At 33.3% G+C, this 24,732-nt stretch overlaps 1 protein-coding gene across 2 annotated transcripts in view; it reads left to right on the top strand.

Annotated features, from left to right (window-relative positions):
- The window catches only part of LOC117123816 (cGMP-dependent 3',5'-cyclic phosphodiesterase-like), a 54,518-nt gene that overhangs the window by 21,905 nt on the left and 7,881 nt on the right, over window positions 1-24,732 (top strand). The window contains exons 4-19 of one of the 2 annotated variants that reach the window (XM_033269877.1): window positions 1,720-1,761; window positions 4,562-4,630; window positions 7,261-7,391; window positions 7,844-7,955; window positions 10,796-10,835; window positions 13,141-13,204; window positions 13,417-13,544; window positions 14,286-14,414; window positions 15,903-15,941; window positions 17,162-17,231; window positions 17,629-17,710; window positions 18,322-18,336; window positions 20,202-20,321; window positions 21,101-21,294; window positions 22,222-22,309; window positions 22,669-22,716. In XM_033269877.1, coding sequence (XP_033125768.1) covers window positions 1,720-1,761; window positions 4,562-4,630; window positions 7,261-7,391; window positions 7,844-7,955; window positions 10,796-10,835; window positions 13,141-13,204; window positions 13,417-13,544; window positions 14,286-14,414; window positions 15,903-15,941; window positions 17,162-17,231; window positions 17,629-17,710; window positions 18,322-18,336; window positions 20,202-20,321; window positions 21,101-21,294; window positions 22,222-22,309; window positions 22,669-22,716 — 1,371 coding nt within the window. The remainder of the gene's footprint in view (window positions 1-1,719; window positions 1,762-4,561; window positions 4,631-7,260; window positions 7,392-7,843; window positions 7,956-10,795; window positions 10,836-13,140; window positions 13,205-13,416; window positions 13,545-14,285; window positions 14,415-15,902; window positions 15,942-17,161; window positions 17,232-17,628; window positions 17,711-18,321; window positions 18,337-20,201; window positions 20,322-21,100; window positions 21,295-22,221; window positions 22,310-22,668; window positions 22,717-24,732) is intronic. The other variant, XM_033269962.1, reaches the window with a different exon arrangement.

The following is a 24,732-nucleotide window of genomic DNA, read 5'->3' as shown; positions in this document are numbered from 1 at the left end:
CAGTTTGTGTGCAAAAGGTCAATAATATTTAGGTTTTTATGTACGTAATTGAATTTCTACAGTGGTTTAATAAATAACCAGGCCAATGTATACATTTATGTTTATTCTGACACTTTTCTAGCTTGCTTCTAATAATGATGCTCAAATCAATAGAAATCGTATTTGAAAAGACTAATAATAGACACTGTAGCTTGTGTTTTTGTGAGTGGCAATAATGCACACTATACTATTTGCTAATACTTAATATATGTTGTTTGTGATTAAATTACACCATATGTTGACAATGTCACCAATGCTAATTCCTCACAACTACGAAAAATTACATTTTGTTTGTTTTGGATGTTCAGTAAACTATTCAACAATGCATTCATTCATTTTTATTTATTTATTGTTTTATATTTGTTTATTTTTTAAATTTTATATATTTATTTACTTGTCACAGATAAAATATGTATTGACAAGGAGCTCCATCTGTAATCCATATTACTAGCCTGTATCCTAGCCCCATATATAGTCTTCCTACATACCTAGTCCACACCCTAGCCCCGTTTCCCTAGTCCACATCCCGGACAACAAACATTCTGACCCCCTCCCTACTCTTATTTATTCTCATCATGCTAAGCCACAGGATTCCAATGTAAAGCGTTTCTGGCTTGTGTTCCAACTGCCAGCAAAATGAATTTGTATATTATATGTATTCATAAATTTTTTATTGATTTTGTTCAATGTGTTTGAATTTATGAATTTTTGATACCATATGTCTTGAATAGGTAATTGACATTTTTTAACGCTACATGAAACATCCTCACTAAATATTGATTGTTGGTAGACATTACAAATTCAAGGCACAAATATTTTAGGGGTAAATATGACAGGGAAAACCAAGAACAATGTACTTGATAATGTAAGCAAAGGTAGAGCTTGCAAAAGAGAGCATTGTTATTAGGCCAATTAAAAAGAAAAGTAGTTTCTCGTCCTAATATTTTTTTCGAAAAAGGAGAATGAAGGCACTTTTTGTTAAAACTCCGAGAGGGCAAATCCAAAATGTCGATGGGAAACAGCTACTACTTTCTCAATTTACCAAGTAGACACATTGAAAGCAAGTAAAGAATAACTAAACAGGATTCATACCATATACTATGTATCCTGAAGCCACAAACAATCGAGAGGAATTTTACTGATGTGAGTTAGCCAGATATTCGTACATTTCATAAAACAAAGGAAATAAAAAAAATTGAAAAATTGTTGAGGCAGAGAAAATGGAGGCGGAGGGGATGAGAAACTAGTAATTCTTTCTGTTAAGCTCCTAGCTCGGTAAATAACTATTGTATGCCCATATATAGTGATGATGCGACTATATATGGTCCTGCTGTGCCTATATATGGTCATGATGTGATGTCATCATAATCATATTTACGCTTGTCAAAAAGAATTTGGTAATGTGGACATGGCTTTAAGCTCCTAGCTTTGTCCAGGTTATCAAATATTCCTTGAAAAAAAAAACTATTGTATGCCCATATATAGTGATGATGCGCCTATATATGGTCGTGCTGTGCCTATATATGGTCATGCTGTGCCTATATATAATCATGATGTGCCTATATATGGTCATGATGTGCCTATATATAATCATGATGTGCCTATATATGGTCATGATGTGCCTATATAAGGTCAGGGTGTTCCTATATATGGTCATGACGTGGTTTTGATCTTTTACAGGTAATTGGAAACAAGCTTCTAGAGCCTGAAGTTCGATTTGCTGTAAGTCTGTTTTTTTATTCATTTTGATTAATTGATCAGATTCTCTGCTTTTATTGCATGCTTACAGCATAATTGATGAGTGCTTATTAGTTCTTGTGAGAAACATCGGAAGTTGCCACTTAACCAAAGGAAGTTGTCTAACACATGTGTTTGACATACATACGTTTCATTTCATTTCATTCTGGTTTTTATTAAAAAATTGGACATTGCAGTACAAAACTGAATTGTGTCAATTTACATACACATCTAAAAAATCAAGAGAGAAAAAAGAATAATTGTCACAAGATGATCATGGGTTTTTACATTAATGTATTTTGATTAAGAAAAAGGAGCAATATTGCGGTATTAACATAATTATTTTTACAAATTCTGAGAAAAAGTTAAGCGAAGGTCACAATATCATAATTTATTTGATCACACCAAGTCACAATATCATAATTGATTTGATCACACCAAGTCATTTTTTATTAAAGAGGGTAATGTTATTTTTTTAATCTTTCCGTACGACACTTATACTGTAATGGTTTGTTAACATTTCTTAGTTTTCAAAATTTGCTTCAGAACGGGTTTTGGGAAGAGAATAATCCATATTTCCATGGACTGTCCCCCCAAACTTAGTATACATTGTGTAATAAATACTTAGATATACACGTAGCAATTATAGTGGAAGTGTGACATGTTGGTTAAGGTGCCAGTTTTCTAATTCCAGGGACTGGGTTCAAATCCATCCATTCATCAGTAATTAATCTATTGGCAGCAAACTCCTGGAGCTTTGTCCACACTCTCAAATTTTATGGGAGAAATTTATTTATTCTTTCTTTTGACTGCATAGCATTTTTAATAACGCAATACTGCTTTTCAAAATGGTCCAGTTTTCTTAACAAAGTTAAGAATATAAGCAAAAGCAAAAAAATTAAACATAAATGTGATATGCTCATATTTGGGTGTAATATGACATCATGGTCATGTATGGGTATATCACACAAATTTGTAACATAATAAAACCGAAAGATTATTAATCTCAGATAAGATAGTATAATACACACTCGAAGTATCGAAATGCACGCAATCGTGTTGGGATTCAATATTTCGACATTAATTATGTCATCATCAGGAATTCCTGATGATGACATAATTAATATCGAAATATTAAATCCCGACACGATGGCGTGCATTTTCATACTTGGAGTATGTATTATACTATCTTGTAACATAATATTTGATAGAATTGACATATTTACATCTGACATGGGAGAACCTAGAAGGGTCATTCTCTGTATATTTATACCTGTAAGCTTTAAATAAACAAATCAATGAAAATTTATTAGCAACTTTATTACAAAAATTGTTTATTAAATTTTACCCCCATTGCTGTAAGAGCCACTCTTGGTAAGGGGGTAAAAGAATGAAAAAATAAAGCTCTATCCAGTATATACATGCAGTGTATTTATACAGTGTTTATTCATTATAGCGGCAGTTTGAGCTTTCAATCGTAAGGTCGGAGTTTCAAGTCTCTGCTGTACAGATTAACTTGTGTCCTTGGGCACTTTAGCTACATTGCTTCAATCCACCCAGCTGTATCAATGGGTACCAGCAAACTGCTGGGGACTAGCCTGCGATGGACTAGTGTCCCGTCTAGGGGGAGTACAACTCTCATCCGCTTCACACTGCAGAAACTGGGGATAGGCTCCAGCCCTATGAGCCCCAGTGGGATTTAGTTAGTTATATATTCAGTCTATTTTATTTGACAAAAAAATTGTACATGCCCATATATTGACATGCTTATATACGCGGTTATGGTGTGATGTCATCATGACCATATTTAGGCATGTCACATGTGTCAAGTAAAATTTGATAGAGTGCATAGGGCCTAAGGAAGGAGATAGTTTGAATAGGATTACAATATTGATAATGACAATTTGATGTGTCACATTTTCAGAAAAAGTCACAGTGCACTTTTCAATGAAAAAGAAGGGAAAAATCATCAGAAGATTGCAATAAATCATTGCTAGACTAAATATTTATTCAAATAAATGCCCCGGATTGAATAAATTCCCCCTCAAGTAAAATTTTTCCCCAGAACGTAATTTAAGTAAACAAGAATATAGTTTTATTTTTTTTCAAGTAATGCTCTGTTCCTGTGACCGGAAAAATGATAGAAATCATTTAGTGTAGTACTATACATATCTGTTTAATGAAGTAAAGTTCATACTCATACTGAACTTTAATTTACACTTACTAGTAAAGTTCCTACTCTATAATAATGTGGAATGTAATTCTAACATCATATTATTTAATGAACTATAAATTTAGGCCCAGATCAAGAATTCTCAGACAGCCTTTACCTTTACTGGTTTTCAAATGTAATGTAGTTAGATTTATGGAGCGCTTTATATCAAAATAGACTCAAATCGTTCAAGGTATAAACTACCTCTTGCAGTCAATAGGGAGTTTTTGATTTGCGCAATGACACAACGCTAGAACGGATTCACTCATGTGTGACCATCCTGCATTCTCTGCACAATGTAGATTTGGCCAAATTTCATCCTAGAATCCATGCGACCACGAGAACTTGACGTTCTCGCAAGCACAGACGACTTTATTTCGTTCTATGTCCTACCGTCATCATGCAGTCAAAAGCTCCCAAATGGTTCAAATTTCAATTTGGGAAACACCACAATATTATTTTTTGTTGTATGCCCATATTTAGTCAGGATGTGCCTATATGTGGTCAAGATGCGATGTCATCATGAGCATATTTATGCATGTCTCATGTTTGTGTGTTTTTGTTTCTGTATAGATTCCAACTTGCTGCTTAAGTGCAATCTTAATTTCCAAGAAGACGATGAAACTAGCTGATATTGGTGAGGTGGGTTTAAACTTTTATTATTTCATTCATTTTATTTGGACTTGAACTGCCCTGGGTATCCTAAAACAGACGAAGTCATGATAAACCACACTCATCTAGTTGATTACAAACACTCAGCATTAAGAGGTTCAGCATGTATGGTATATCTTAAAGACCTACTCATGTCTGTTGACCAATACTCAAACCATATTCATGTCTGGTGAACAACACTTAAACCATACTCATGCCTGGTGACCAACATCAAACTATACTCATGTCTGTGGACCAACACTCGAACCATACTCATGTCTGGTGAACAACATTAAACCATGCTCATGTCTGGTGTCCAACATCAAACTATACTCATGTCTGTGGACCAACACTCGAACCATACTCATGTCTGGTGAACAACACTCAAATCATACTCATGTCTGGTGACCAACATCAAACTATACTCATGTCTGTGGACCAACACTCAAACCATACTCATGTCTGGTGAACAACACTCAAATCATACTCATGTCTGGTGACCAACATCAAACTATACTCATGTCTGTGGACCAACACTCAAACCCTACTTATGTCTGTTGACCAACACTCAAACCATACTCATGTCTGCTTACTAATAGTGAAATCATTCGCTTGGCCACCAACTCTTAAACCATACTTTTCATATGGCTGTGGATGGCAACTGGCTTCATTCACACACCATTAAACATTAAAACAGGGTAGGGGAAGGAGGTGGAGAAAATCTTTCTCATTAATTTTTCTTCTCATATTCATTTACATAACATCTTCAGTATTGAAATGTTTTTTTTCATTATTTATGTTCTACACCCACAGCCTTTATGTAATACTGTACAGAACTCTACTTTTCAATCATCACCGCCCTCGTACTTTTAATGCTTGTTGCATGAATTATTTTATTAGTTTCCATATTAGAATCCACTTCCATTTTGCGTGACATACATATGAGAATTTGCTTATCGAACTCAATATATTCAACCTATATATTAGCCACTTTACGACATGAATGTTGGAAGCCGTAAATAGAGCCAGTTAATAAAGATACAACTCTGCTCATCTATTAGCAAAATATTAGTTTAAGGAGCCCTGGCAGAGAGCTAACTACATTGCTTAAGGGAACTGATTAAGTTCTGTGTTATTGACATTTGTGTTTGTCTTGTGTGTTGGGAAATTTGGACGCATCCATACTGTGTATTTCTCAACATGTGCAAAGATGCATTGTGGGTGATGAAGTGATTGTGTTTTACATTCAGACATCGTGTGACTAATGTAACACAAGTACTAATATAACAATAATAATTTTTATATACTATTGATTTATATGAAGGCTTGCAATGGATGTGCCTATATATGGTCATGATGTGATGTCAGCATGACCATATTTATATATGTTTCATGTTTTGCCATATGACAAACTTGAGACATGCCTAAGTATGGTCATGATGATATCACATCATGACCATATATAGGCACATCCTGACTAAGTATGGGCATACAACCGTTTGTTGTAAAAGAAAAGTTAAGTAAGGCTCTAAGGCCCCTCCGTCGGGCATGTCGGACCCCTTGTTGGCAAATTTCTGGCGCAACCGCTGTCTACTGCACAAACATTTTCCAGAATTAATCCATTTTCTTGGACATATTCAAATTTTTTTCACAATAATATTCGCATTGTCCTAAACTCTATTTGGCATACAATCCCCCTCCTCCTCTCCAGTGGCGTAACTCCTATGTGCTCTCATGCGGCTGTCTGCAGGGCCCCCACCCCAAAATTCTAGGTGCCCCGAAGGGGCCATACCCATAGGTTCCTCGATCTATAGCACCCTGACCAAAAAGGACTTTGTTGATAAATAACACCATAATATGTGTCTCTGAAATCGACTTTAGGGCATATATCATATTATAACGATTAAAGAGAGGGGAGCCTGATGGGTCCCCCTCTCGGCCTGGGACCCCACCAAATTTGTCAAAAATAGTAAATTAAAAATGGAGATAAAAAGATTATAAACACAATTTTAAGTCTGTGAGTGCCATTTCCGGCCATCTAGACGTGTGAGGGTGGGGGTGGGGGTGGGGGAGTTGCCGGCCTGGAGCTACCGGCCAGGGGCCCACTAATTTTTTCAAAATATTTTATAACTGGAGATTTAAAAAAAAATTATTCACAATTTTATGTCTGTGAAGTGACCGGCCATCTAAAGGTGCCATATTCATACATTTTCTTATCTCAGCCCCAACCATGGTGGGTCTGAGGTGGTATAGACTCTCCAACTGTGAAAATCCCTCAATGGCCTCAATTTTCTGGATCAATATTATGACATTTATTCGTCGTTAAAAACATTTAGAATAACAATGCGCATCTAAAATCCCAAGATGGATTTGGTGACCGGGCCCAAAAAGGGTCCCCAGTTTCATAAATACACAGGGCCCCTGACCCCATTGTTACGCCACTGCTCCTCTCCTACACATGCATACACATTCCTTTCCCCTCTCACATGGTCCCAACTATACATTGCATAACACACATTCCCTGCCTCTCCTACGCACTTCTCTATGCCAGTGTCCTATGTTATGCAATAGTAGCTTATATTACAATTCAAAACCATGTTTTTTTTTTATTTTGATTGAAGGCTGGACGTTTAGAGTTGAGTCAACGGTTAGGGTTAGAGGTCAAATGTGCTGTGTTCGTACCAGTAGTGAACCTGGCCACTGGGTCTGCAGTAGGCATCGCCTGTGCATTTAACAAAAAAAATAATCAAAGGTAACAAACTTTCTAACATATTCACAGTCATTTTTTTAATCATTTTTACCAAAGTACAGAACATACAATACTCTCTTCTTTGATCCTTCTCCACATTAACAAAGAAAAGATAATGATTTAGTAATATATTAAGGTCGTTTTTTTGTAAAAGAGTACATATGGCAACACAGTCAACCATTGAAATTATGAATGGTGTCTTATTTATCTTGATCAATGATATGTCGTAATTCATTTTATACTGTTTTTAAAGTAATTTAATTGCGCACGCACAACACAGTTAGTGCCCAGCATTACTGTCAAAATGTGAGTGCTCCCCGAAGCCCAAAGCGCCCCCTAGTTTAGTTACTGAACCGGTAAGTAAATGGGTCCTATTCCGTCCCTGATCATGTGCGTTTGATACATGTTTTGTTTCTTTGTACACATCATGTGTGTTTAATTTTGTATCTTGGCAGTTACACACCATTTGATGAAGATGTGATAACGCAGTGTTTTAGATACACAATCCCAGTCCTAACCAGTACATTAGCTTTACAGATGGAACGCAAACTTAAACAAGAAACACAGGTATGCGGTAGTGGATTCAGGGGTAGGGGGAGAGGCAACTGGCCTGCCCCACCTCCTAAATTCTCCACAGTAAAAAATATAATGGAGAAAAGAGAAAATTATGTTCAAAAATAATCCTTATATCTTAATTCCCTTCTTTCCCCCCCCCCCCCCCTGGAAAAAGAGGAAAAAAACCACAATTCATAGGGGAGAAACAAATGATATATATTTTCTACATATTAGTAGATTATCTATCTATAAAATTGATTAAATAAGCTTCTGAAACCCCTAAATTTTCATATTTTTAGGGAGCTTCTACCCCTGGACCACCTTCAACACATTTTGAGCGAAACCCAACCGCGCCCACTTCTGGCCACCCCAGTATATTTCCCCCATAAAATTTTACCTTGTCCCTCACTTGAGCCCACCCCCCTCCCCCCCAGATTTCAGACTCTGATGCCGCCACTGGCTTTAATCATCCAATTTCTCACCTCAGCTCAACCATGGTGAGGTTGAGGTGGGTGGATCTGTCTATCTGTGGAGTGGAGTTAAATAGCTTGGTGGTTATCAATACTTGTCCTCTAATCCCAGGGTTAATCACGTCATTTCGTATTCTTAAAACGAACTTCGACTAGCACTACGACTAAATCATGCGAACCTCGACTAAAATGATACTTCCGCAGGCTGATTTTTTTAGTCAGCCTAAGTTCAGGCTAAATCATCGACTTGAAATATTTACCCCACTAAAAACGTGATTTTTGTAGCTCACGATAAAGTGAAACGAATGGAAATGATTATATAAGTAGGTCTGATGTATCTTCAGTGTAAGAAAGAAGACATTCAAGTTTAGCTTTCAAAACGTGAAATTAAACTTTTTTGGTAGGCACATGCAATAGCTCCTGATTTGCATGAAATTGCCTCGCGTTGCAGTCATGTACCTTCACTCTAACAACAACAAAAATGGCTCCGTCCTCGCTTGGGCTCAGTTATAATAGTTCACCAAAGAAAACAAATTTTCTGTTTAATTTCTTCATCGTTATATGTTAACGATTAATGTAGTTATAATGATAAAAAGTTAATTAAGTAAATGATAGCCTATTATACAAATATTTACTTGGTTGAGGGGCATAGTTCAAATTATAGCCCGAGGTAATCTGGAAGCTGTACTATGTCCCAAGATGAAGTCCAGGGACATAGTACAGCCTCCAGATTACCAAGGGCTATAATTTTAACTATGACCTGATTAAAATCCCAGTTTAAATCTGGAACACTCCCATTTTATCAAGATACAATTGGTAAAAAATGTTTAAATTGATATTAGAAATTGATCACTTAAAAGGCTCATTAGTATTACAATGTTTTTCCTAATATATTATTACTAATTATTTAATTTTATAACTTGTAGAATTGTGCTCATAATGAACACTTGGTCATGCCACATTATTATTACAACAATAATAGAAAAAAGATTCGTAAAATTAGTTATTTTATTAAGATAATGTTATTGTCCATGCCGAATGAATACAATTTTGTAATATGAAACCACTTTGTTCACACATTCTGCTTTATGTATATTAATTTTCACGTGTCCATATCCATTTGATAACTCATCTGCCTAATTAGGTAACCCAAGTAATTAGCCAACACAGTTATCCATTCATGCATTTAGTCATATATTATTTACATTCATTTTAAATTCCATCAACTTCATCTAATCAAGTTTGCTATCAAACCATTATTCCATAATTTTTGTAACATTGGGCTTGTTTTAAATCTTGCTTGTATTTACGTAGACCTAATTAGGAACAGTATATATAATAATAATAATAATACCGTATTTATATAGCGCCTAACAGATCACAGATCCCTCTAGGCGCTTTACAATTCTTAATTTAATTAAATTTAATTTATGGTAAAAAATATACCCCGCCGGATACCAACCCGGTATTTCAGAGTCAAGATTTCGGGGCAAGGAATTTCAAGATCGACCTTAACTATGTTCACTTAACTACAATATGGTAAAAACTATCCCCCGCCGGACACCAACCCGGTATTTCTGAGTCAAGGTTTCGGGGCCAGGATTTCAAGATAGGGCACTTAAATAATAATAACAATAATAATAATAATCACAATAATAACAAATAATATTATAATATAATATTATAATAATAATAATTATTATTATTATTATTATAATATACATTATAATAACATTAAAATGATCATATTTTTTTACATGGATGTTGAAGGATAGTTTCAGTGTGGCTTATCCAAATGTCAACTGCTTGTATATTCCTTCCATGCAACAAAGAAAATTCAAAATAAACTCAGAAAAAAGTTCTGGCTTTTAGAATAAATTATTATTTTTTTTTTTTTATTACCATATTTCTGTTTCAGAAAGGTCAGCTGATACCCAGGGACCCTTTGTTAAAGTCTGTATATACACCTATGCCCTTAATATGGTTATGATGTCCTCACTGCATGATCATAAGACATACCATGACTATATATGGGCATACAACAGTTTTTTGACTGAAGATCTTAGCATGTGAACAGAGTCTAGGTGGAGATTGAATTTGAACCTTGGACCTTGCGATTGCAAATATATATCTCAACCACCAAGCTTGAACTCCAATACAATTTGTTCTTGGATATCTTTAATGCAAAACCAATTTCAAAATTTATTGGCCTGTTAACTGAGTATAGTTATTATGAAATATTAAAATAGTTTATATGATTATTAATCAATCTGTATATTACAAAAGATCAAAGTTTAACAAAATATTTTTTTTGTTTTTTTCCGTGTTTATATGCATATTTTATGTTTACTGTATATTTAATTTTTTTTTTTTCTTTTGCAGTCTTTACTTCAAATTGCCAAGAACCTATTTACTCACCTCGGTAAGTTATGGTTCCAGGCCGAGTCTTGGTCCAAACACCCCCCTGAGATGCGTAATATTACTGCTAAGCTTGACTTGTTAGCAACTTACCCATTAGAAAAAGTAGAACAGCTTGAAAAGCAGACAGTAGAGCAAGATAAAAATGGAGTTAGCTATTCCAACAGCTACATAGAGATATTACAGGCACAGGCAAGCTTAGCTAATAGACTAATGGGTGAACTAGATGAAGAACAAAATTGGGGTCATATCCATCCCAGTCGAACTCACGAACCGTACCCTTCACACATGACTTCTAGTGACCTGCACCAGATGAGACAGGAACGATTAAGTATTCTCAACTTGGGTTATCCGTCTGGTACGACACGTATTGCAGATGTAGTAGAGTTAGATGGTGAACCGGATAAAGATGATGATAGGTCACCTATGGGAAGTGATGACCAGTACCAAACTGCCTCTCCTGGGGAAGACAGCATCAGGTACCCTCCCATATTGCTGAAACATCCAAACTCTTTGAAAGACACACAAGAGAGTAGGTCAAGTCTTGAGGTTCTGACCGGTGGTTCAGAGGTGTCGTCTGATTATGGCGATACATTTGACAGAGGTGGGGAGGGTTTGTTTGATTGGGGGCAGCATGCTAGTCAGAGTGAGCAACGTGAGCTAGGATCAAGTGGTAGATTAGAGCAGAGCCAGGCGGATTCATTTGCTAAGATGCAGGATAGCACGGAAGAGGTTATGAGGTCAAGGAATGAGGAGTCTGCACCATTGGATTCTGATCTAGGAGACCGGCTGCTTCGATCTCAGCAGAGTGTTCTTGAGTTGAATTGGTCGCCCAGAACGTTGAGCGTTCATTGCATTTCACAGCCACCATCTTGCAGCAACCTGAGTTCATGTATGTAGGCTATGATATTCCAGTTTTTCAATTGCAAGAGTTCAGTTGCAGGTGTTCAGTTGCAAGTGTTCAGTTACAGGTGTTTAGTTGCAGGTGTTAAGTAGTTGGTGTTAAATTACATGTGTTCATTTTCAAGTGTTAAATTTCAGATGATTGTTTGCTGGTGTTAAATTACAGGCTTTTATTTCCAAGTGTTAAATTGCAGGTGATAATTGTCTGTTGTTGAGTTGCAGGTGTTGAGTTGCAAGTATTAAGTTGCAGGTGTTGAGTTGCAGTTGTTCAGTTACAGGTGTTCAGTTGTAGATGTTCATTTGCATATGTTGAGTTTCAAGTGTTTATTAAGTTTGTTGATGAAGTTCAAACTCACTTTCATTACTCACTCTACCAGTCACTATTTTGTTTAAATGTTATTGCTGTTATATTTTTATACTAATATTAATTTTTCAAATTTATTGTTTGTACAAAATTATAATAATACTGTAGTTATAAAACAAGATAATCTTCAATAACAATTATATAATACTATATAGCAAGTATTAAAAATTTAATGAAATATAATTTATATTGTAGTATGGTGGGCATTCTAAGCAAATTTTAAATATATTATATACGTTTACAGCTGCTGTTAAAAGGGAAAGATTGATGAAGTATATAATGTAATCAAGTAACTTGTAGGTAACATAACTAATAAATTAATTAATAATTAATTAAATATTTTGAGAATCATTCTATGTAATTTCTTCTATATTTTTAATGAAAAATTTGAATATCCATTTTCAATTCATTAATAGAAAATTAGTGCCCTAAAGGTGATATTTTTTCAAATAAGTTGTCAACTAAAAATAATAATAAAGAGATTGAAGCAACTCATTTTTAATTATACAATTGTAAGAATTAGTTAGGATCTATTATATATCTGTCTCTTATACACATCTAGATGTGTATAAGAGACAGATATATGTATGTATGTATTATATTACTTATGTGTTAGATAATTGGCAAGAATTTTGGTTAATTACATAATTTCAGTAAATTACATAATGTTATTTAATTACACAAAGGTACAATTTTATATTACTGCTCCAAATACCAATTTCCTTTTGCAATAATCGATAATCAATAATCGATAATCAATAATCGATAATTTGTTTTGCTGATTATACGTAGTCTGAGATAAGTGCTGACACATTTCTTGTTAGTTTAAAGTCTGAATCCTATTCCTTTTTCACAATAAATATTCTTCAATCTATTGAGTTTCAACATAATGCACTGAGATTCAATAACATAAATGTCATCCACCTACATATATATTTAATTTCTTGATAATAGCATCACAAACTATTCAGTAAGCCCTGATATTGTGTTTCATGTACTAAATCCAGACATTTCGTTAAGTTTCTTTCTTTTTATTTTTAAGATGACGACACCTTGTTGCTACGGGAGATAATGCAAGAAGCTAGAAATCTTACACAAGCTGAAAGGTGAGAGTTACAACTGTATCTATAGCAACATTAAACTGTTAGCAACTGTAACTGTGGCAACTATAACTGGCAAATGTAATAACAAATCATTGTGAAAGTATAGCAATAAATGTAATTTTAACCTTGTTCTTATCCCACGAATTGGTTGAAATATTCAACAAAAGTTGATTAGTCATTAGTTGATTGATTGATTGAACGATTGCTTCATTTAGGTGCTCACTATTCTTGGTGGAGAAGGACATGCTAGTTGCTAAGGTATTTGATGGCAACGTGAAGGAAGACTGCGCGGAGGTGCGTTTCCCCATTAATCAAGGCATTGCAGGACATGTCGCAACCACTGGTAAGATACATTATCACACTGTGTAACGTTCTGGCATTTTGCTCATGGAGCATTATTACCTCCGCCAAAGAGGTTATTTATTCACTGCTGTTTGTTTAGATTACACAAAAATTAATGAATGGATGATCATAAACATTAGTGGAAAGTCCATAAAAAAAAATTAATGGAAAGGTACATAATGATCAAAGAAAGACCATTCAATACTGAAATCACTCTTGTATTGATACAGTGCTCAGGAAAACAATGTGCCATGAATATGAGGGCGATTCCATTATTTTATTGAGGGTATGCTGCACTTTTGCCCATCATACACAGCCTGTGTATTGTTATTCAGGCACAGGGCAGTGGTATGCACTCCATGGAGTTACTGCTCTAGTTATTATTTTTTGTTTTCAGATGAAACATTTGGGATAAAATATTGTATAAGCATAAGATAATAAGATTATGATATTAGTGTACCTTATGGTAATAATATCTATTGTCTTTATCTATGGGATCTACTTGACAAAACAGAATATATTCAGGTATATTTCAGAAATAAATTTTGAATTACAGTTGTTATTATTGTTGCTGCATCAGTTTTGCTGTAACATTATTTGAACCAAGTTCTTGTAGAGTATTGCCCATAACGGCTGCTCATACAAAATAGATCTGTTAATCAGCCGAGTGTTTCTAGAGCTCCTCATCGGAATTAATAATATATTTTTTGTTTGATTATGTCCTTGTTGCTTCCATTTACAGGAAAAACGTTGAACATCAAAGATGCGTACTCTCATCCGTTATTCTATGCTGGAGTTGACAAAGAAACTGGTTTCAAAACCAAGAATATTCTCTGCTTTCCGATCATGGATAATTCAACCTCTAGCTCAAGTAAATCTTACTTATTTATTTGTTTATTTATTTATCTCAACAATATTTTGTGAGGGTGGTCCATCCAGCCGCGGCTGATCATTAGGAACCCTCAAAACCCTAGAGAGAGCAGCTTAGCTCAGTCGGCTAATCTGGTGGTAGTTACTGTGTGCGCGCTGAACCGTAGAGATCTCTAGGTCCCCGGTTCAATTCCCATCACTGCCTCTCCTTGTGTTTCAGCTAGAGGGCTGAAATACAAGTTACAATAGCGCACCGTCTTTCGGATGAGACGTTTAAGCCGTTGGTCCTGTTTGCATTATGGCCCATGTGCACGTTAAAGAACGCAGTACACTCTTCAGAAAAGAGTAGGGGGTTGTCTCCCGGTGTACTGTCCAATCACCACCAGAAGGACCCCACTGGAAATAAGTCTTCTAGACTTTGTGGGCTATCCTTGGTGTTTACACCGAATAAATCCAATCTAATCCAACACATAAGGAAATGAAATAGATATAAATAAAATAATAAAAGATGAAAATTAAACTAGATCTTTAACATAACAAATTATTTAAGTTAAAACAGAAAGATGTAAAACCAGAAAATGTTTTTAAAATAAGGATTGAAGGAAAACATTAAAACTGAAACAGTAGAAAAATTACTACTAAGAAAATTACTAATAAACTTACTATGTATATAAATTTGTCTAAATCATTTCTCCATAATTATCCCTTTAATCCTGAATAGAATGATAGGAGGCAATTTAATACTCATCCAATTTTAATGGAAACCTATTAATATATGTGCAATTCGTTCTAGTCAATATGATAACCTCATTAAATATAGTTGAAGTCTCTTTTATTTCCTCTAATATCTTTGAAAATTGTAAGTACAATTTTTAATTTACGGGTGTAAATATACTGTACAGTGTGTAATATATTGGCTATTCTGTGACTCTCTTTTTGGATGTCTAATTGAGTTGAGCAGTTCTAAATTATTGGTTTTCATTGTGAGGTTCTGTTTGTTTTTCTGTTTGAGGAGTGAGCTTTTGATTGCGATGGTATGACGTAGATCGTAACGACGTCACATAAAGTCATCTACGCATACAAGACGTTAAGTTGTAGTTGTTGCAAGGATCGTAGGACACATTTTGGCCAAATCTATGTTGTGCAGATAACGTAAGACAGTCACGCATGACTCAGACACACTTTATTACATCCTCTTGCGGAAAATCGTAGATCCATCAAAACGTTTAAAAATGTAGATGAATTTAAAGAATTAGTTAAAAAAGTTAAGTGACCAAACAAACTAGCTCCGTCGCCACATTAGCAGCGCCACCTATATTGAGCAAATTGGTTGTAGTGTTGCATGGTCATGCAAGTCAGAAGCTCCCTATTCTCTTGTGCAACTTGAGTAATGCTTGCAGGGCAAATGTGTTATTAATTTGATTATTAAATTATATTTATTGTTGTAAATTGTCTTATTAACCAATCTTCTTATCTTGTTAATTTCCAGAAATAATAGGAATTGCTGAACTATGTAACAAAATTGATGGTAAGTGTGCAAGATAAATGTTTTACCTATTTTGAGTATTTTATTTTATTAACTAGAATAAAATGAATTATAGGATATCGATTTTTCAATTTTTTTGTTTTTTGATATCGAGATTCTAAACCCAATTTCTTTCAGAAACCATTAGTTTAAAAAAATGAATATTGATTAATAATGTGAATATTGATTAATGATATGAATATTGATTAATAATATGAATATTGATTAATAATGTGAATATTGATTAATAATATGAATATTAATATAATATAATAATTATGATGTCTCACGCAGGCTTGTATTTAACTAAGCACGATGAAGAGGTTGCAAGTGCCTTTTCTGTCTACTATTGATTTTTCAATTTTTTTGTTTTTTATATCGAGATTCTAAACCCAATTTCTTTCAGAAACCATTAGTTTAAAAAAATAAATATTGATTAATAATGTGAATATTGATTAGTGATATGAATAATGATTAATAATATGAATATTCATTAATAATGTGAATATTGATTAATGATATGAATATTGATTAATAATATGTATATTGATTAATAATGTGAATATTGATTAATGATATGAATATTGATTAATAATATGAATAATTATTAATTATGATGTCTCACGCAGGCTTGTATTTTACTAAGCATGATGAAGAAGTGCCTTTTCTGTCTACTGCGGCATTAGTATCGTTCTTTCAGAAACCATTAGTTTAAAAAAATGAATATTGATTAATAATGTGAATATTGATTAATGATATGAATATTGATTAATAATGTGAATATTGATTAATAATATGAATATTAATTAATTATGATGTCTCACGCAGGCTTGTATTTTACTAAGCACGATGAAGAGGTTGCAAGTGCCTTTTCTGTCTACTGCGGCATTAGTATCTTTCTTTCAGAAACCATTAGTTTAAAAAAATGAATATTGATTAATAATGTGAATATTGATTAATGATATGAATATTGATTAATAATATGAATATTGATTAATAATATGAATATTAATTAATTATGATGTCTCACGCAGGCTTGTATTTTACTAAGCACGATGAAGAGATTGCAAGTGCCTTTTCTGTCTACTGCGGCATTAGTATCGTTCTTTCAGAAACTATTAGTTTAAAAAATGAATATTGATTAATGATGTGAATATTGATTAATGATATGAATATTGATTAATAATATGAATATTAATTAATTATGATGTTGTCTCACATAGGCTTGTATTTTACTAAGCACGATGAAGAGGTTGCAAGTGCCTTTTCTGTCTACTGCGGCATTAGTATCGTTCTTCAGGATAGAACAGAATCGCTTATGCGTGACTGTTCTACCGGGCGTTCTGCATATGTAGATTTGGCCAAATTGCGTCACAGAATCCATGCGACGAGGAGAACTTAACAGAAGCAAATTACAACCACTGATTATCAAAAATAACATGAATTTTTACAATATAGTATGATGGATTTTGTTTTTCTACAGCACCTACATGCTGTCACCACGACCAGTGGAAATCAAACTTAAAACTACAGTACATTTTTTTTTAAATAAAGATACTTCATTAATACTATTGGTTGTGTGATGCAATGTCATGTGCCCTCCTTGATGTAGCGCATGTGCCATTGAATCTCAATACAAGTTTAGCTATTTATTTGTTGGTGTTTTTTTTTTTTTTTTTTTCTAGATGTGTCAGAGTTTGCTCTATACGAGGATGAAAGATGCTCAATACCGTAGTAAACTCTCAAATGAACTAATGATGTACCATATGAAGGTAAACATTTTATAAATTATTAAATAGATGAATAAATAAATGGGTTTTTTATGCTTGGCTCTGTCAGCGACACAATTGATACAGCAGATATGCCCACATTGTCTTTTTTAGCCCACTAGACATTCATGTTGAAGATATTCAAGGCCCTAAGTGATCAAACCCAAATTGAAATGTTTACTTTCTAGCTGGGTCTTGATTTTGGGGTCTAAAGGGTAAAAGGCATAAATCTTACCCTTACCTCAAGTCAACATTGATTTTGTTTTAAAATTAAGGGGTTTTTTTTCTGTTTCAATTTTAATTATAGCATTTGAGTAACAAAGAAGATAGGTGAATTCATGGATTGAAACCATTGAATAAATATGTACTTGCAACTTTTCAATCTACTATCTATAGAACTTTGTCAGGCACTGACTGATATGATGTCACCAGCACTCTTAAGCGTCTGATGAAGTTCTACCGGTAGTAGATCGAAACATTGCAAGTGCGTATTCATTCATAGGTTTCAATTCATGAATTTACTTATCTTCACTAATTGGAAACTTAATAAAAATATTTGAAGATTTGAGTAACAAGTTGCTTCTGTTTTTTTGTCCTTTCCATATGAATTATAGAGAAGCGAGGGAGTGGTAATAATCGTCTAATAGATTTTCCTTCTTACGTACTTGTGCAGCACACAGTAAACTCACACCTTCAATTCAATTTTCTTAATATTTAACAATTTTAAAAATCTATCTTTCCATAGTCCATTCTTATAATTTATTTTTATTAAAATTATTATAATTATAATAATAATTATTATTAAAACAATTAATCTAATCATTATTGTTATAATTATTTGTTGAAGTATTAATTTGTTTTAGGCTCGTAACCAGGATCCCTTTAAGGGGGTGTCTTTTTGAGAGTTAGAGGTACAGATAATGCCTGGAGAAGCGGGTCGGGTCTAGGGAAAGAGGTCGTATTAGGGTCAGGGATCAAAGCCATTGGAAGTGAAGAACGCTAAGATTTGTGATTCTTTTCATCCTTTTGATGCCAGGGAGTTTTGGTTTATAATATTTTCCTCCATTATCAGTGTCAAATTGAAAAGGGTGGTTTTACCAAACCATAGAAATCCCCTGGTTGCGGGCATGTGTTTTTTGTTGGTGTTTTTTTTTTTTGTTTTTTTTTTTGTTTTTTTAATTGGCGGTCTAATTTGCTTATTTTGGAATTATGATATAGCTGTTATCTATCTAAATATTTTGTTTTGTTGCATGGTTGTACTTAATATTCTCTGCTTGATTCATAAATTTTTTCAATTTGTTCTTTGTTAATTTTAGGATTAGAGATGTTTTTATGTATCTTAATTATTGTTTCTGCAACTTCTATGAATTTTAATAATTTTTTATGTTTTAAATTTTTATATATATTGCTTGGTATACTTTGTGAAAAGAATATCATGTTATGTTATTTGAGGATTATTTATCACCATGATAATAAGCACTCTTTATTCTTACTCTTTTATCTGATACCCACTATCTTTTGCTACACCAGTTTACCACCTAGAGGAATATATCTAAGTATCCAATGCAGGGATTGGCATAAAAATTAGTCGGAAGCACCCATTTTTTTTTTTTTTTTAACTCTGGATTAAGAAGCTAGTTGAGATGATGCATCTAGATGACAGTCGTACAGCTACTTCCTTCATTTCCCCATAATTAAGCGTTCATATGGAAATTTTAGCCAGATCATGTGGATGATCGACTTAATTAATTTTTCCATAGTTCAGTGTGAACCCACGTTAAGTATCAGACGATTAGCATTAACTGTGACCAGTTAATGATGTGAAACCAACTTGGCTCATATTGTATAAGATCTCATGTCATTGCATTAAACATTTCCAGGTACATTCCAATGGTACACAAACCAATTTTAATAATTTATAAAGTTTTATTGGAGTTTATTACAAATTTTCCCTACCTGAGGTGTTAATAGTTCTAAATGCTCAGTATGTTCCCAAATGCTTGCGAAAAAAATCTTGCAAGTGGTTCGGGTGGGAATCGAACCCAAGACCTCAAAATAATTAGTCTGTTGTTTTAACCGCACAACCACCAAGCTTTTGCTATGTGGCTAGTGATGAATCTCTAAGTAGCTACTCCGATGGCGTTTTTTGTTTGTTTTTTTGTTTTGTTTTGTTTTTTTCGTCAGGAAAAGTAATACAAGTCAAAAATTGAAAACACCGTCAAAATTGGATTTTATTCTTTCACTATCGCCTTTCCAACTGAAGATGCTTTCTTCTATATTTTTTTTACAAGTACCACTAGCTGTAGAAACAGTTATAGCTTGGGTTTACTTGTTGATTTATAAGTTTATATATATTAAGGTTTTTATGGTTTATAAGGTTTTTATGGTTTATAAGGTTTTTATGGCTTTATTATTCGAGAACCAATAAAATTGGCACACCAGTAAATTTATTTCACATTACCTTTTGATGACAATTTATTGATTTGTTTCCTAGGTAACTGATGAGGATGGTCTACTCTACAGTGAAGAGGTGAAGCCTATTTTGTTTTATGATCCTCTTATAACCAACTTTACTTATTCACCTCGTGGAATTCCTGATCAAGAAACCATCCTGGTAATAATAACATTAACAACTACTTTATTTTATAACTCAGATAATTATGTGTCACATGAGTTTGTCCAGGCCTTTCCCTGACTTTCTTTGGCAGCTAGCCCACTGGTCTAATTTACTAGAGATTTTACTAGTCCACAGACTATTTTACAAGCCATATTTTCTTAGGCCTGTATGTATGTATGAAGGAAATAGCTTGCTTAATTTTAATAATAATAATAATAATAATAATAATAATAAATATGATTTATATTTTGCAGCATTTACAGAACATACAGAATTTTGAAAATGAATGTTGAAAATTGTAGATAACCCCTTAAATAATAAGACTTTCAATATTTTATAAATATTATTTAATTTCGTATATTTTATTGGCACAGAAGGCCCAGAGCCTGGTCCACCAACAGAGCGCCATAACACCACAAGTGGCCCACAACCCCTGGAATATAAAATGGTGCAATAAAGGTTATGATTAATTAATATCTGTACAGTAGAAGCAACTATTCAAATTCATGAAACATTATACATTGTTAAAACAATAGAATATAATAATCATTTATGGAAAATTGAAAAAGTAATATATAATGTGTATAATTACACACATTACAAGCAATTATTCAAATATTACAAGAAATTATTCAATTATTCAAAATTATAGAAACATAAATATTAAACATTTAAAAGAAAAACATATAAGACTCTATTTTCTTTGTGGCTTGTTTAGTTTAATCAATTTTGGTAAAAATTGTAAATGAAATATCTTATTCTACACCTTAACATAGGTTTGTTTGAGTATGTTTGATGACATGGGCCTATTGAATAGCTACAGAATAGATAAGAGAACTTTAACAAACTTCTTTCTGATGGTGAAGAAGGGGTACCGTGACCCCCCTTACCACAACTGGTATCATGCCTTTACTGTTGGCCACTTCTGCTATTTGCTCTACAAGAATATTAACAGCTTGAATTCTCTCAGGTATGTACCAATAAACATTAATAATTGTTAACATTAACATTATTAACTTATTATTATTATTAAATAATTATTAATTATCTTTAACATAATTATAAATTTACTGGTGTTATTAATTATTAAATAATTATTTATTATTTTTAACAATTATTAATTAATTATTATTAATTATTAAATATTTTAAACAAAAATTAATTATTGTTATTATTTATTATTTTATAATGTATATATAATTTTAAAAAATGAAATGTATTGTAATGTATTTTTAAAAGTTTTTTTCTGTGGTTTAACATTATGTGCAATATTTGTTTTTGTTTTAGTAACGTTAGAAGTAATTCAAATTTTATATAATTTTATTTTTTATATTTATCGTATTTTGATGAAATTTTTAGGTGTTTTAAGTTTAGTAATTTTTTTAATGTGATATTTTTTTTATATTATTTATTTATTTTTTTTTTTTTTTGCAGTTTTGTGTATATTATTTAGATATTTTTATATTTTCATAAATACTTGTAATTTTGGGCAAGATGAAGGTTAACTTATTTTACCTTGGTCAACTGGTAGCAGCCCCATTCTGACTTTGATTCAAACAAACAGAAAATTTTACCTTGCCCGAGGCTAGTGATAGATAGCAAGAATTTTGTGCATGTATGGTCAGTCTTAAGCTTTGTCTATACTGTCAAATTACATCAAAAGATGTCACATAAAATGTGATGAAACAGAGTTGAACATGTTCAACTTTTTTTTATACAATTTGATGATATGTGATATGATATTATCATTACCATATATGGGCACATCACGTTTTTCTGTCACATAAACTTTGATAGTGTAGACAAAGCTTAAGTTGTTAACTCCATCCTCTCACTCCCCTTTCCACATTTGCGGCCCCAGTAACGGCTTATGCCATTGAATTGTTTATTTTTATAGGGAAATTGAAATACTTGCACTATTTGTAGCTTGCCTTTGTCATGATCTTGATCACCGTGGAACAAACAACAGCTTTCAGGTTCACTCTGTGAGTATTAATATTTGTTTGCTTTTACATAAATTGTTTACTTAAGTAAAATTGTTAGTTGGTTTTCTCAATCCCCTTTTATTTGTGTATTTTCATGTTTGTTTTTTTATTTAAAAATCCAAACTATTAAATTTTATTTGACAAAAAACATGTGACATGCCTAAATATGGTTATGATGACATCACATCATGACCATATATAGGCACACCATGACCATATATAGGCACATCATGACCATATATAGGCACATCATGACCATATATAGGCATACCATCTATGTAAATGTGCATACAATAATTATTTTGTCAAAGAAAATTGTAATCTGAACAGCTTCAATAAACTATTACTATTTCTTTCAGGATTCTGTGCTTGCCGCCCTCTATAGTTCAGAAGGATCAGTAATGGAGGTAAAATTTAAAGATTGTCATATTTGATTCAATAATGGACATTTGTGAAGTGTCATTCAAACTTATCTGACCAATCAGAGCAGGACCAGGAATATGTGCATCCTTAGCAACAATATCCAAGGGGCGTGGCTTAATAGAAAGGTCCATTGAGGGCTGAGAAAATGATACCAAAGAAACATTTGTAGAAGTGGTTGGCGCATCGGTTGTGGCTTGGACTCCCAACCTTGAGGTCGGGGGTTCGAAACTCTCGCTGCGCAAGTCGCTTGTGTCCTTGGGCAAGGCACTTTATCTACGGTTGCCTCTCTCCACCCAGGAGTACAAGTGGGTACCTGGTAGGTTCCAACACTGCGCTGATTACTAGCTGCAATATTATGGAGATATAATTTAATTTAGTAATTTCGTTTAGTGTTCACTGTGATCCATATGTGTTTGATCCAATGACCGGGGGTAATAATGTAAAGCGCTTAGAGGCTTTGTTAAGGCATTAAGCGCTATATAAGAACGACATATTATTATCATATTATTGATGTTGAACAAATTATGTTATATTGGCGCCAAATTTGGCAAATGCGATGGCGACAATATTATACTTTCAATGCACACAGATGTCGGGCAACAAAATTTATATGATTTATATATGATATCTCCTTTGTATAGAAAGATGAGGTGGTCCTTGCAGTGGTGGATTCAGAAATTCAAAATAGAGGGTACCCAAAGAGGGGCCTTCACAGATAGACACCTCAGCCCCGCCGTGATTGGGGGTGAGGTAAGAAAAATTAAGATTATGTCGCCTCTAGATGACCGAAAATGGCACTCTTAGGATTTGAATATCAGTTTCATTTTTTTTCCATTCTTTAAAAGTAATTTTGAAATATTTACGGGGGCCTGGGCCACTGGGTCCCCCTTGAATCCGCCACTGCATGGGAAAAACCTCTAACGCTCAGGTGACCTAGGGTTTTAAAACAAATATTGCTTATTACGGACTTACTATTTTCAGCAGTATCATATTACATAGCTTTCAAATCCTTTTCTTGTGCATAAAATGGACACACACATACTTCATTAGTTCATATTTACTAGTTAATTATGTACCACAGTTGCGAAAACATATTTATTTCATAATATATATTAACAGAGCAGCCACTTCTATTCTAAGCTATATCACCAGTTTTCAGCATCATAACTACTATATAAAAGCCAGTTAATAACTCATTTGTAACAAAATTTAATTGTGAATGCATAATATAGACACACCCACATATTATCTGAGCCATAACATTGCATTGAATGAAGCTAAAATGTTACAATTTTACAATTTTATCTATATATGTATTTCAATATACTTTAACCAACTTTTATTAATGTTTCAGTGGAACTAGTAAAACATTATCAAGAGTTGTAACATATATTTTGGTTGAATTTAATTTTTTTTTTTTTAATCACAAATTTTATATTCAGTACTGGTACGCTCTTGTTTGTCATGGAAATATGGACCTATCATACCACCCCACCCACTGGATATAATACTGGCTGTAATACAGTACTATATTTTTAATTAGATATCTTCTCAATTTTCTAGTATTGTTTTTTTCTTTTTCCACTTCCAATACTGATTTGAAATTCACATACCATTCCTGTCGTTGCTCTTCTTTTGATACCGTATTCATTTGCAGTGTCTCAGTGCTCGGTGGTCATTTCTGACTTTTTAGATGTATGAAATTCCACCTTTTGAGTATGTTTGTAAGTTTTAAGCTCTAGATCTACAATTACGTTACCAACCCTAATAAAGAACCAAGTTTGTTTTCATAGCATTCGTTAATATAATAATTAATTTATAAAGTAGTGTTAATAGTTAAAATAGTAAGTTTATGCTTTAGTGAGATTTTGAATAACAAAATATAATTGAAGAAGGTTATAAGAAAAACGCATATATCCTCCCTGTGATTGTTCTTGATTAACCATACATTGTGACATAAATATAAGTGCAAGTCCCCCCCCCCCCCCCCCCCCACCCAA

Source organism: Anneissia japonica, unplaced genomic scaffold (genome assembly GCF_011630105.1).
Source record: "Anneissia japonica isolate Jap-2015-1 unplaced genomic scaffold, ASM1163010v1 scaffold288250_len396842_cov205, whole genome shotgun sequence".
Lineage (NCBI taxonomy): Eukaryota > Metazoa > Echinodermata > Crinoidea > Comatulida > Comatulidae > Anneissia > Anneissia japonica.
Note: the sequence above shows the minus strand (reverse complement) of the source record. Positions and strands in the feature narration are given on the sequence as shown.